This window comes from Periophthalmus magnuspinnatus, chromosome 20 (genome assembly GCF_009829125.3).
Source record: "Periophthalmus magnuspinnatus isolate fPerMag1 chromosome 20, fPerMag1.2.pri, whole genome shotgun sequence".
In the NCBI taxonomy this organism is placed as follows: Eukaryota; Metazoa; Chordata; class Actinopteri; order Gobiiformes; family Gobiidae; genus Periophthalmus; species Periophthalmus magnuspinnatus.
This window is the reverse complement of record NC_047145.1, coordinates 8,883,135-8,898,412: the sequence shown is the minus strand read 5'-3', so window position 1 is coordinate 8,898,412 and position 15,278 is coordinate 8,883,135. Positions and strand designations below refer to the sequence as shown.

The window sequence follows — 15,278 nt, the reverse complement described above, 5'->3', positions numbered from 1 at the left end:
AGTTTAGATCATAATTTAACTGCTAATAGTTGTATGTAATATATAAACTATAACATTTTGGCTGTAGTTGAGGAAGAAATTGATTTCTATGGAACAAATGATCAAAGTAAAAATATCACATTAAAGCTGTGGCGCGTCAATTTTATTGTAAAAGTCAATTTAGAGTATATTGTAAAAATGGCACTTTGTGACAAAATAGGATTGTTACGCACTGTCTGTATCTAATTATGAGGCATTTTTTTCGTTCTCAAAGAAAGGATCTCATTTGTCGCTATGCAACATCACTGTTAGGTACCAAGAGGTTGCCCCAGCAGCATGGAGGGATGGGTCTTGTCTGGGATCCAGAATACACACTTCTTATGAAGATGTGGGCTTAAGATGACATGGCGTGGTGACCAGACTGAGATCCTTCTATAAGAAATACAAATAGATATCATTCTGGATTTGCCAGGCAAGGATGGGTAAAAAACGGGACAAATTTCCATACAGAATACATGTTAAGCCCAACCCTTATATTTTCAGAAATGGCCAGGGACATTACACATAACAAAATATTTAGTCTCTAGATTTAGTAATTGTAGTGCGTCTAGAAATAGAAAGCACTACTCCTTACTTCAGCTAATAAGTTGTGAAAGTTGAATGTGTGAGTACATCAGTAAAAGTGTGATCAGGACCACAGACATCCCTCTAAGTGTTGTCTATGTAACCTGTACCCTGGCCTGGCTGGGGCTGTGGTGACTAGTGTTTCAGCTCTTATAGTGGTGCAATGGCTGTCACCTGCTGTGTGCACCAGACAGAACTGCGGGGGCAGGCGGGCCAAAAACTCTTATTTAACGTGGGCCAATAAATTAGAGCTCCATTACTGAAACCCAAGCCCAAAATGAATTTCATCTCAACTGTAGATCTTTGCCCGTTGCATTTATTCTGGAGGCACCACTTCAATAGCGTCGAGTCGGAGCGGTGACATGTCTGAAAACCCATCCGCTTTCAAAACACACCACTCGTAGATTTGCTTTTCCTAAGAGGGCCAATCATGAACCAGGACTGCTCTGAGAGACGCTTTGATACGCGACCGAGGGCCCTATAGCGATACCTGATAATCCCGCGGAGACGCTTGGCAGGGCAGTTAGCAGGAAGCATAAATTTAAAAGTGTGTAATTTGACAAAGAGAATGAGAGTGGCTGGAGGTTGGGGGTCCTGTCACAACCCACAGTAGCAGAGCACAGGCAAAGGAGACAGCGGTCTCCTGGTGCTTTGGGTTTAAGAGGAGAACGTTTCACCATTCTGACATCACCTGCTGCTGTGTGGTATACACTTACATGCTGTATTTTATTAATGCTATTTATATTCAAACAGGCCCAGAAATCTTGGCTTTAACTTGTTTATAAAGGCATGCCAATATTAGGATAAATTCACAATATTTGGGGACTTTTAGGAAATATTTGATTATGTTTTTTATATTATACTGTCAAACTGTGAAGAAATGGGGAAAAAAAAATTTGTCTTACCCCAGTACTGATATTTTGTATAAGCAGCTCTTGAGGTCAAAATAACTCCACGGTGTACTGTCTGCATCTAATTAGAATGGGTTCTATTATCCTACAATCAGGCACTGTGCGTTAGAATGCAAGTTGTTGGCTTTACCATCATGGCAAAACTCCGCTTTGGTCTCTGAAAGGTGTGAAAACTGCTTGTAAACTCACCGCTGTGAATAAGTAGGATGCACAAGATGCACAAGGTAAGTGAGGAATAACTTTTCAGCACTGTAAAACATTTAAAATGAACTAGTTTAAGAAATCAGATACAGCGCCTTGAATAAAGTAAAATAAAATAAAATTACAGAATTAATTTTAAGCTTTATCTCTGATTATTGACAGCCGATTACAGTAATTATCATTTTGAGAAAGAAGAGTTTGAGTCCCTGAATATACCATACTCTATTCAAACAAGCAAATGATTGATTTGACTGTTTGACATTGGCTGTATTATAAGCAGATGAGGCTCATGTCCACCCACCCCACACCTGTGTAAACCCGGCAGCAGCAGCAACAGCAGCAGCCTGGCACCGTTTCAGGCACCAGCGGCCTGTCCGTCTCTCTGTGTGGTTTGGTTTGAAATGCAGCCCTCTGTTTATTGTAATCAAAGTGTGTCCAGCCCCTTCCACCAGCCCGCAGCCATACATCATCCTAATTAGTACTGAGACCGTCTGACGATGGCACGAGACAAAGTCAGACTGTTGCTTCTGATCCTTCCCCAGACTCAAAGATGACACAAGTCTCCATAATTCCACCAAACCATACTAAGACCAGCGTGCCTAAATCAGCGAACGTTCAACCAAAATAGACTTTTATTGCCCCTATTTTACGTGTTGTTATTCCTGGCAAAGCAAATAAATGACTAGATGGGCGAGTGGAGGCGACCACAGCGGTAGTGACGCTAGCGCACATGCATGTAGAGGGGTCAAATAGTTCTGTCATGTCAAAGTATAAGCTCATTGTCTATATTCTGGTCTGAAGAGGGTGAGCCAATAAGCCCTCTGAAACATTCTGATGCAGTCACCGACAAGTAGGGTTGTTAAGTTAAGGTATTGATAATCAGACACTATTCGATACTACAACTAGTATTGAAACTAGATACTCATTTGAGTAAGTATTAATAATAAAAAAGTCACATTCACAGGATAGAAATGAACAATTACTGAACAGCTTTAAAATGATCTTGAGCTGTATCAGAACAAGTGTAAGACAACATAGACTAGTAGAAGCCCATGGACGACTATGTAACCTACCTGGATGACTGAGGGATTACACAGATCTAAACGCACATGGTAATATGAAATAAAGTACTATAATTTAATGTTAAAAATTACACTCTATTTTCTAAAGAAAGTGTGTTTCTTTTAATCATCATGGTATTGGAATCAGCATTGAGTATAGATACTATTCCTTAGTATTGAAACAGAGTTAAAACACTACTGACAAGTGTGATTGACTTAGTTAATTTGCTTAGCTAATTTTACATTTGCATCAAGAGCCGCTTATACAATACATCTGTACTGGGGCTAGGGGTGGGACGAAATTAAATTTTAGACTTACGATTATTGTGACCAAAATAATCGCGATTAACGAAAATTATTAACCTGTTAATGTTCCAATGGCCAGGCTTACTTCACAACTCGACAGCAATGTACAAATACTTATGCATCACCCACACAAACACATCTACAGATCAAATGAAAGCTACGGCAAAGCTCTTTCTGAATATGCAAACCTTTTTTTTACCTGCAATCACCGCAGTGCTGACAGGAAAGCAGTTTTTACAGAAAAGCCAAAAATTTGGATTTGGACTTCAGTTGGTCTCATTCGTTCAGTACAGGCCCCAAGAATATAATCCAGTGAAGAAATTATGTCCACAAAATAAATTAGATCCTCCATGTCCAATCTACAGCAGTAAAGTATTCCAAACAAGAAATCTGTTCCGTCACTTTTTTTTTCTTTTGTCAATTTCAGGCAGGTCGATTTCTAGCGCTAACCTAGCGATAGCAAAGTCCACACAAACACATACCATTATTTATACCAATCCAATTTGACATGGTACCCTTACGATAGATATTTTTGGCTCAAGTTTGTCAAACTATGCAAGATGGTTGTATCGTAAATGTGTGTGCAGTTGTTTGCCCTTGGAGCCGCAACTTTTTTTCAGCAGGCTCTGCAGATTGGTGACTCATGTTGTTGGTCTTGTTTTTCAAATCCATAATTCCACACATCAGACTTCACTTTCTTGAGTGGAGGATATAAATGTGCGCTGCAACTGGGCTTCAAATCCATTGCCCGGCCACTAGCCATGACGGTGAATGAGGTGAAGAACCATCCTCAATTCAGAATAGGCACAGAAGCTAAGCCCCCTTGTGGACAAACACCAGAACATCTAAATATTGTATTGAAACGGCAAACATGAGGCAGTCTGGTGCCGTAATGGCGATTATAATCGTGCGCGATGATCATGATTATTAAAAAAATGTCATGAACGATTAATTACTGACCTTTTTTATTGTGATTAACGATATTATCGTATATCGTCCCATCCCTAACTGGGGCAAGACAAATTTTGCTCAAATACATGGGGAGTTAGATACAGAACCTAAATTAAAATTAGGGATTTTTAAAATCAGTAATTCCGTTTTTTTCTTTTTAAGTGACAAACCTGGGAGGCCAGAGAGGACACACTCTTCACCACAGGCAGGGGTCTGATCTCCTCATAGAGCTGGAGTCGAGTGTGGATCTGAAAACACAAAATGCAAATTGTGACAATTTGCTATTTTAAACATATGCCTTATGATTTGCCAGTTTCATTCAACAATTCTCTTATTGTAAGATTAATAAAGAAGTAATCTATTGAACAATTCTGGCACATGATTGAGGCAAGCAAAGATCCGGAACAAAAATATGTTGCTTCTGTTTATTTCTAAGCATGACAGGTTTTCATGTTTTTCCAATTATTACTTGATTTGGTGGGATAGTACTTATAATTTTCACATTAAATAGCTCTACCTACCTCATCAACACAAAAAATTATGTTAATATGGCTAATGTGACCTGACTACTAAAAATGAAGGACAAACTATAAGGTAACTATTGTGCAACTGAGACAGGTTTTTCCGATGTTAACATTATGGTTGATAGATAACTGTTATAGAATAGTTTATATTCATATCTGCGGTCCATCTCCAAACAGGATGTAAAATGACCAACTTCAACATTTAAAAACTAGACAGAACTTAAATTTGTCACAATTTCTAAAAGGAATGCAAGGAGTATGACTCCTAGGGTTGAGATGCATTTCAAGGGCCTATATTCTGCAAACTTTACACCATGTTATAATGTTGTTACCTCCTCAAAAACATACCTAGACACATGTTTCAGTAACCCTTTATTATTGGTCTGTCTACATGTCCAATGCTCAAATGCACCGTTCCACCATGAAATCATCCAAATGATTCAAGTCAAATGATTCTAGTACTTCCTGTTTTACCACATAACTTCACAAGGAAGAAGACAGTGTTACAATTTGAGAGAAGAACCTAACTATGCAGGATTTATGTGTTAAACATGTGAATGAATCTAAATGTAACTCCAGATATAATTTTGTTTTCTCATCAAAAACATAACAAGCATATATATATAAAGCATAATATCGGGCTATAAATAATCATAAACAGGTGGCAATTTATTTGCTGATTGTTTTGACATTGTTGGTTGACCTGCTCTAACAGACGCTCACTCAACCTTTGTACAAACAATAACTTTTTCCATGTTGTATTTGATACGCCCAAGTGGCCTGTGACTTGTCCAAATCATTCCAACAGTCTGCTTCCACTGGCTGTACACTTCCTTATCAACTCCAGCACTGCAACTGCTCAATGCACTGAGACTGGGCCCACTCCAGGGAGACTTTGTGAAATGGAAAGTTGCAGCATTTAGGCCCACAAAAGCTATCTGTCAGAACGGAGCTGAAGACCCACACACACATGAAGGACTGGACTAGCAGGCCATAGACTATAAAGAAGTGGACTAAGTGAGTGTGATGTCACCCTATAGCGTTTGGCTCCAGCCAAATGACACTCATTGAGGCTAGCAGTTAGAGGGGCACATTTGAAGCTGAGCTCCATATTTGGAATTCTGACCGCAAGTAACATGGCAACCCAAAAGCCAATCCAGATCAAGGATATAGAATGTAATGTCCCTTTTCGCCAGTGGGTACTTAGCAACACTGTCAAGCCTGTTGATAATGCTAGTAGCCACCTCTGCGATGCAGGGCAGCTCATTGGTTATTAATGTTTATATCCTGATTTATGGAGCGCACCTGAATATAATACATATACGTATGTACACACACACAACGTATCCCGGCTTGTCCACAAACACAAGAGACGTGAGTTCTTTTCACTGCCTCACAGTTCACACCTTAGAACTAGCAAACACATAAAATATAACATAAGCTCTGGCTCATATTACATATACATACAAAATTGCATATGAAAACGTGGAAAATATACATACGACTTTGGCCTGCTAGTAAACAAAGTGGTGAACCGAAACATTTATATTTTACTTTTCAGCTGTTTTTTAAATAGTGCTCTGTCAGGTAAGACTTCACATTAGTGTAAAAGGTTGAACCGGAAAACAGGAAGTCGTTTTCATGACCTTTAACTAGACTTATGATAAACTAAACATTTACAATATTGTTCCAATTTGGTGGGAAACGATGAGTTTACACTTGCTAGGTACAATATCTGAACTCGTAAGATGCTGGACAGTCAGTGTGACCAGGGTGTTCTGAGATAAAACATCAAATGGTGCCAACTGAATTAACAGCAGTGCAGGTCACAACACAAGTCACAACTGCCCTGCACCAAGTGTTAAGTGTAAAGATGCAGCCAAATAAGTCTGCATAAAACATGCCATAATCATCCTAATTCACTGAGGTAACCGCAGAGTGAAATCTGAAAGTGAAAAGTTCTTAGTATTCAGTTCATTGTCTGTGTTACGTTAGCATGCTGTACTGCTAACTCAGCCTGTTGTTCTCTATTTTTTTGTTATTATTAAAACTTGCCTTTAAAGATAAAAAGTCTGTAAACGATTGCAGACCAAGTAGAGAGTTGAAAGAAGTTTTATCTCATGAGATGAGTGAAGCTACAGACAGTAGGCACATGCGTTACAAGGGAGCTTTTCTGGTACTTATACCCTGGGAAAAGTACTATCTATAAAAGTACTATCTATAGAAGGCTGGTCCTATAAGGACTTAAGCTAATTTTACATACTGCCATACAAGGTCATAAATGGATATATCATCAACTGTTTACAGGAAGACTACACTGAAAAGATACATTACAAGACCTCTTGTCAACCTAAAGATGATGAGCCGTATCCAGTAACCGAAGCAGCAGGTTCCAGTGTAGACATCTTAAAATAAGTATGTCGCATTCTTACTAGGAAAGAAGTTCACCTCAGTGTGAGTAACACACAGTATTCAACACAAGATTTAAGAGTAAAAAAAAATAAATAAATAAAAAAATCATGCTTTCACCCTGTCCCACTGTTGAGTCCTTCTCAACAGTGGTTAAATAACTTGAAGTGAATGACCAGTAAAATTTCCATTCATATTACAGTTTGATTAGTTGCAAAAATTAAAGTTTGTATGGCAGCGAATCTATCTTGTAATGCATGACATTAAAACATTCATTTCTATTCTAATAAAAATATTTATACATGTTAATCTGACCTGAAATAACAATATGTTTGGAAACTCTAGATTGAGTGCATTTTGTTATAGATTATAACTATAAACCAGACAATTATACATGTAATTGTGCTTTTGTCTGCTATATAGTTATAATGTCAATATTCAATCTAGGGTTTCCAAACCTATTATTATTTTGGGTCAGTTTAACATGTAAAAATGAGCATAGTCCTTGGGGCCGTGTGTTTGACATGTTGTATCTTGCACTCTAAAACAATGGCGTCAGGTGGAGCTGAGTCCAGAGCGATGTGATAAATCAGAGGCTGTTAGTGTGGCGTGGTGTCTTGGGCCGCTTGGAGGTTCAAATCCTAGTGTAAAGCCCACACTGCTGCACCATAAAACACAGTGCATTAGGAGTGTCAGGGGGTAATCCAGAGGAGGCTGGAGAGAGGCTGGAGAGGCTGCAGACCAAAGGAATGAGGCAGAGGCTGCAGTGGGGTTGAAAGGACCAGGAGTTAAAGGTCATTTTCACATATGTTCGTGCACTCTGTGGGCCGACCCCAGTGTGCACTACATTTAGTTCTGTTTACTTTTGGGTCGACCTTGTTCACATACACCGTGCATCATTCACCCCAAACACTGCACCATGAGCCATATGAGGTGATCACCAAACTTATTTCTAAGGCAATGTGCTTCAAGCGGAAAGGGCCCCGTTACCCTTCCCCTATACGCAGTTTTGTTTTGTTTTTTTTATCTCACCTGTGGCTAAATAAATAATAAATAGTAATAAATGTGTTCTAAGTACTTTTACTGTCACTGTGGACTGTATAGGTCAGCTCGGAATGGACCGTGTCCACAACCGATTGTGTTCAACAACTAATACAAACAAACTAACTAATACAAAAATCTAATGTATTTCATAACACATACAGATCTAAACTACATGGTAAGAGGGGTTTTGTTGTTTGTAGAAGAAATTAAGGTACTTCCAAAATTGCAGCCTATTGCAACTATTCAAATTGGGATTTTGATTCGATTGCGATTAATATTTCATGTGAAGAGAATGATAAACAGACATCTGATCCACCAAACATTATAGACTTCACAAATTTATACTTTATTATAAGACAAAAAGACAATAAGACACTTAACTCAGTTGTCCTCCTAGTGGAGTGCTGTGGAAAAATACTTTTTTTTGCGCATATTCTTTTCTTGCTGTGACATTTCAATAAGTATACATTAGTCTTCCATTTTTTTCCTAAAAACTCAACAATTTTGATAACGTTATTCTGTATGGTGGAGGAATCATGACGGTCACACTGAAACCTTATACAAGAAAGGCATGTAAAGGGTCTTGCCGAGGGACATAAGAGTGTTTCAAACTGTCAACCTCACCACTGCACCACTGTCGAAAACAAAGCAGTGAATACACTTAAAAGGCCCTGTACCCATTTTTTTCCCATGTATTTGAGCAAAATGTTTCTTGCCTCAGTACAGATGTATTGAATAAGCACCTCTTAAGGTCAAAACAAGTCCACTGTGTACTACTTGCATCCAATTATAAAACATTGTATTGTAGGGATGTAGATTGTTAGTCTTTTAGTCATTTAATCGGTCAATGATGTCTCAGTCGACTAATTATTTTACGGGAATTATTACAATTTGGGATTGAATTGTGAATTTATTCTGTATTTTTTACATGTAAATACCAAGTTCACTTTTCTGTATAAATGAGAGCTTTGCCAACCCCATGCTTGGCACTTTTTAGACTACTAATCAATACACAAAGTTTGTCTTTAGTTGACCAACAGTGTCTTTGTCATAAAATTGTCATAAAAATCAGTTACAGCTCCTTTAAGAAATTGGCATTGCACAGTGGTAATTATTTAGCGTTGACATTACGATAAAATTATACATATTTGAACAGTTATTTAGCATTTCTGAAAGGCCTGTACTGTGAAGATTATTTTTACAGTAATAGACCGTAAAAGGACAGGCAGGCTCTCTGGTTACTTAATCCTCCCTTGTCTTCTTTGTAACCAAACCGTTGCCAGTCTTTTTGGTTTTTTCCGACACACCGCGCTCCTGGTGACATCTGCTTAGGCACTTGTGCTCCACCAGCTCAGCTTACTCATCGACTGTGGAATTCATGCTCAGAGCGTACCATTGAAATGCTTTTATTTACAGTGCATGGCAGTGTCCAAGTGACGTGTTTTAAAGTCATTACCAGGGCTAGCATAGCGCCTTGTGTGTCGCTTTGGCAAACATCTCAAGCAGCCTGGTGGAAATAAAAAATACACAACTGAGAGGGAGTGTGCTGTAGCCAAGCAGGGCTCAGACCAAACTCCGAATGGAGACATCCAAAAGACCACATATTATTCAAGGAAATTAAATTGTACTTTTTGCCCTTTTAATTTTACCATTTTAAAGTAACACACACACACATATATATATATATACACACACACACATATATATTTATTTATATATATATATATATATATATATATATATATATATATATATATATATATGCACACATACACACATATATACATACATATATGTATATATATACATATATATAATACATTCTATATACATATATATATACATACACACATATATATATATATATACACACACACACACATACATACACACAGACACACACACACACATATATACTGGTAAATATGCAATGATTATTATAGTAAAGCATTTGATCCTTGAGAATGACCGGTCTTCTTTAATCAAAGAAGTTAGAGGAGTCTAGTTAGTACTTGGATGAGAGACTGCTAGGAATACCACTGCTGCAGCAGTGGCTCTCGTGGAAACTATTGTCCTTAGGCAAGACATTTCAACTACTTTGCTCAGCATGAATGCAGCTGTGTGAGTGATTGGTGGAGGTAGGAGGGTCAGATTGAGCTACAGGGTGTAAAGGTATTGACGATATCGCAATAGCAAAATTGCCTCAATATCATTGTGGCCTCAGTATTAAACAGCATGTATTTGTGCCCAAAATAATAGTTTTGAGTTCGCGTCAGCAGAAAAAACAAGGAAAATAACAACTAGATGACTAGAGAATATTATGAGCCCTTTTATAATACTGTGAGAGTTCCCATAATATCGCAATAAATATTGTACAGTAAGGTTTATACCAAAAAAAAATTGTACTGTGAGATTTGTGACATCTCTATGTAGCTACAGAAGTAGCTTACCAGTGAATGAATAATGTGATTTGGGTATAAATGTTTTACATTGATGTACATTTTACCACTTTATTACCTTTGGTAAAACTATTTTTAGTTTATAAAGCTAGATTCTCTACCACCATCAATGTTGGGAATGTTCTGTTCTAAATGTGCCAGACTTGGAATGGCCCACATTGAGAATGAATGTGCACCGTCATTGATGCCTGCTCCATAAAGGAGCAGTGTGCTGATCTCCTCTGAGGATCAGAGGATATACACTTCAGAAATACCCTGTGGACTCTAAACACACACAACGCATGAGCGACCAAACAGGTGAATGAGAATGGACTGGAACCAAAACACTACATCCATCTTCACCAGGGCGCAGACAGGAAGCATAACCACGGCAATGGATCACTATGAGGTCAAAAGTCAAACACATCAGAGGGCTAAAGAGTAAACGGTGTTAATGCCATGTGTACATCAAAGCACACAGCAACAGCCAAGTCTAAATTACATGACCAGGATAAGGAAGAAACACAGGGCTAAATTCATTATAATGCTCTTCACTAAATCAAAAAGAAAAAGTCATGTACAGGGCCTTCAAGCATTCATTTTGTCACACTTGGAGATTATTTAAGGCCAAATGCTTTACTGCCATGGCAATATTTGCAAAACTGTAACTCTAACTGTAACTGTAACCATTTATGGTAACAACTGATACAAAGATGTTTGCCCTATAGAGTGTTTTTTCTTCCTTGATGTCGAGTTGGATGACATAGCCCCATGTTTCTTCTTACAGATAGCAAAAATCCTTTATGGAATTGTACAACCAGATACTTCATGTAGGTTTCCCAAATCCTCTAGTCCTCGTAATGTTCAGTGCTACAGCAGAGGAAGTGCGTTTGATAGATGGAGAGCTGCTCTGATGGACCGACAAAGCTCTAAGATCATGAGGCCAGATTGGGTTTCAGTTCCTGCATGGAAGGCGAGGAACTCTGGTTAACGTCCACGTTTCAGAGAGCTTCATGTGGCCCAGGTTGGGGCTGATGTTTTCTCCATGGACCTTCCAGAGAGGATCTAGTGTCCTCCGCTGGGTCCCATCTCTTCGTCAGGTTGCAGAGCGAGCCGGAGGAAGCGCAGACAGTGGAGAGCAGCTTCTGTGAGGTGATGTGTTGACTCAAGAACAAGAGAGGAGAATTGTTTTTTCTGGTCTGTCATGGCATGTCGAATTGTAGTATGTGTGCTTTGGCTGGTGCGGGATGGCACCGGGGCAGGAGGAGCTACGGCCTGGGAACCATTATGATGATGCTAGGAGTTTCCTTTCAGCTGACATTTACACAAGCTAAAACAATCAGACGAACACTGCAGCATATAGAACCACCAAACTCATCAATCAAATGCTCTGAAAGCGAGCAGCACGTTGGCATTGGTTCATTGTGATATACATATATCTCGTAAGGATATGCTAGAATAATGTCATAATTCCAAATGTACTTTGTTTCCTGTTTTACAATTGCCACTGTGGCACTGTCTTCCGAGGAGAAGGTTGGTGATTTGAAGCATGGTCGTTGTACATGTACCTTTTCTGAGTAAGCGTAAAATTGCAGTAATTTGTAGCCTCTTTAATTTGAGTGGTTGGAACATGGAAGTGATGAGGCTAGGACTGTGCAATTAATTCATGAATTTCTGAGTTTGAGATTCAGTCATTTTTAATTGTCAATTATCAGCTTGGGTCGTTTTAATGGCGATGTCTACAGCCAGTCCTCAGTCAGTAAAAGCAGGTTGATGGTTCAAACTTTTAAGGAATTTGACTTTTTGTGTTAATTGGCAATTATTAAAAGTGTGTATGGTTTATGTTCACAAAAATATTTAACCCCCTTTTTAAGCATTTTTAGAAGGCAAAGTAAACCTGAACTGATCAATCAATACTGTCATAGTCCAGCCCTAGATAAGGCAATGCAATGAATTCATCATATTATTTATTTTCTAATTGTAAAATGTTTTTTCTTCTCACTTTGACACAATGTGCAAGATACACCAAAGTCATTGTCACTTATTGTCATTGTTCACAGAGACCACTGTTTCCAAACAGCTGACACTTTGACAAAGATGTCATGTCATGGCTTTTGTGAGGAAAGCCTGTACTGCAACAGTGCATTTTCAATTCTACAACATAGAGCAATGCAGGTGGACACAGAAATTAAAATAGAATTTAACTGTACCATGCGCTGCAAATGTAAAAATACACACAATAGAAACCATTGACTTTCAACCCCATTCACAACAGGATTTGGGGGAAAAAAAAATCTAACTGCATTCTTTCTGACAAAGTAGATTTGCGATTTGTTTTTATTATTATTTTATATTCTGCTCAAAGTTCACATTTTGTGTCTGAAAGAATCAACAAAAAGACTAACACAAGAATCATATTTTAGAACATGCTTGTACACTATACTAAACTTCAGGGCTAGCGTTTTTTATGAAAAATAAGAATATTTCGTTGCTAGTGAAGAAAATGGTACTTAAAAAAATTGCAGCCTAATAATTGCGTACATTCAAATTACAATTTTGATTTGATCACTCTTAATCTTACAGCTGTACTTCATAATATTGAACTTCATGAAAACAATGCATCATTATGAATGAGTAAACCCTAAAGCCAAGGCAACAGTCTCACTGACTGAAATTGAACTACTCCAGGTCAGTTCAACATTTGTCAAGAGCATCTGTCACTGGTCCAGCTGAGCCCACGATCTGCTCAGGCAGGTCTACTGGGAAATATTATGCACTTACACCAAAGTGACAGACTTTTTCCACATTTGTGCATTGTTTCTCATGTCCTACAGAGATTGGCTTTGTCTTATTTGGGCCTTCTGGTTTCAGTGAAGACTGTAGTAAGATGGGGCAGACCTGGTTTAATGGTAGGGAACCACTCCAAAGAGTTCTTTGATTACCAGCATTTCTGACAAGACATTTTACTTATTTTTATTATTATTTTTAGTTTTAGTCTAGTTTTAGTCCCTGTTAATGTCATGCCAATTTAGTCAACAAAATTCATTATAACTTTAGTCAACCAGACTTTTTATTTTATTTTAACTTTGATAATTAGTATGTATGATGCTAACCTTCAGTTAGTTTATGGTCTGATTTGGGGCTCTGGGATTGAACAGTGAATAAACTTGAATAAAAAGGACGAGTTGAGACTAGATCTATTTATGTTAATTTACTGAAAAAAATATTGTGTACTTTAATAATTACTTTTTATAATTATTAGATATTTTTGTTGACTAAAACTTTTCTCTGTGAATTATTCATTTACTCTATACTCTGTGGGGGTAAGCTACTATTGTAGCCACAGCAGACTGATGGAAACAAGGCTGCCAATCTGTCACATTGGCCCCTCCGACCACCATCAATCATTCATGCACACACCACTTTCATACTAGGCTATGTGGGTGAAGTGTCTTACCTAAGGACAATGTCAGAACTTGGCCCGAGCGGGAATCGACCCTTCGACCCTAAGGTTGGGGGATCACTGCTCTCACCACTGATCTAGTCATAGCTTTAGTTGACAAAAATGTATGTCATTTGTATGCCAGACATTTGACAGAACCTCAGTTCTAGACCTCTCTACCACTCTGTGAGACATGCGGAGACCATTACATTCTGGGCTGATTAATCAACAGATAGTTTGCACATAATGTCCAGTGTTCAAATCAAAAATTGCGATAGCTAATAATTCTGTGCATTGAAAAGAGGGTGCACTATGTTATACTATTAGACATATGTTATTGGCCTGAATGAAAGTCAGTTGACATGGAGGTTGAGTAATATAAGCTAGTGTTACCTCCAGTCTGATCCAGGCATTTACAGAGAACTGAGTCTGCTACTAAGAGGATTCTGTCCAGTTAGTCTAAAATGAGCCCATTCATCACAACTGCCAGCACTTTCCAGTTGGACACAGGCTACAGCTTTTACATGGCATTAAAAGAAACCAACTGGCACCACTACATGATTTTTCTGTGTAACATCGAGTCTAATGCCAGCCCTATTAGCAACCAACAGTAAAGAAATGTCGGTCTGTAGAGTACAGATCTAAGTGGCCATTTAAAAGCCTGCTGACAAAATGCTGCTCAATGTTAGGCAGGTGCAAATTAAATATTGGATTATATTTCCACAGATTTTTATGAGTGAATAGTAGCAAGTAGTAAAGTGTATGTAGAGGAATTGATAGAAATCAAGAAAAGAGAACTGTGAGTAATTCATTCAGTCAGTTCAGCTGCTTTCGATTAAGAGTCGGCCTAATATTCTGAAAGATGTGCTCTTGTTGATACTTCACAAAAACAAAATGTATCTCGGAGAATCAAATTTCAATCTCCTGTAACAGACAGAAAATTAACTCATGAACTGAGTGATCAAACAACTTAAAGAGGGGACATTATACTTCTATTGTGTATCCCCCATGCTCCCTGTGCTAAGTCACTCCCCTTTCAGTGCACTAACATAACACAATCAGTGTGCATCCCCATAGAGAAACTACTGCACATTGGCTCAAGTTTGTGAAGTTGTAGTTTGTTGTTTTGTATCATTTTTTTTTATATTTATGAAAATCGTCTTCATGCGGGAGCATAGGTGACATAGGCTTGTGGATTGAGTTTTGTATAGGCTCATACAGCTAAGCATAAGGAGGGTATGAATAGGGCCCACAGAAGAAATCGCTAGTTGACTCAGACATGCATGGATGATATCTAAAACCTCTCCAGGCATGTTTTTGATGAGGGAACAACATTATAACATGGTAAAATGCACCAAAAAGTTGATTTTGTGTTAACACTCCCTCTT

General features: G+C 38.2%; 1 protein-coding gene across 2 annotated transcripts in view; it reads right to left on the bottom strand.

The window, feature by feature from the left end:
• The window catches only part of mpp7a (MAGUK p55 scaffold protein 7a), a 204,873-nt gene that overhangs the window by 111,797 nt on the left and 77,798 nt on the right, over window positions 1-15,278 (bottom strand). For both annotated transcript variants that reach the window (XM_055230120.1, XM_033985906.2), the window contains one exon: window positions 4,204-4,281. In XM_055230120.1, the coding sequence (XP_055086095.1) occupies window positions 4,204-4,281 (78 nt within the window). The remainder of the gene's footprint in view (window positions 1-4,203; window positions 4,282-15,278) is intronic.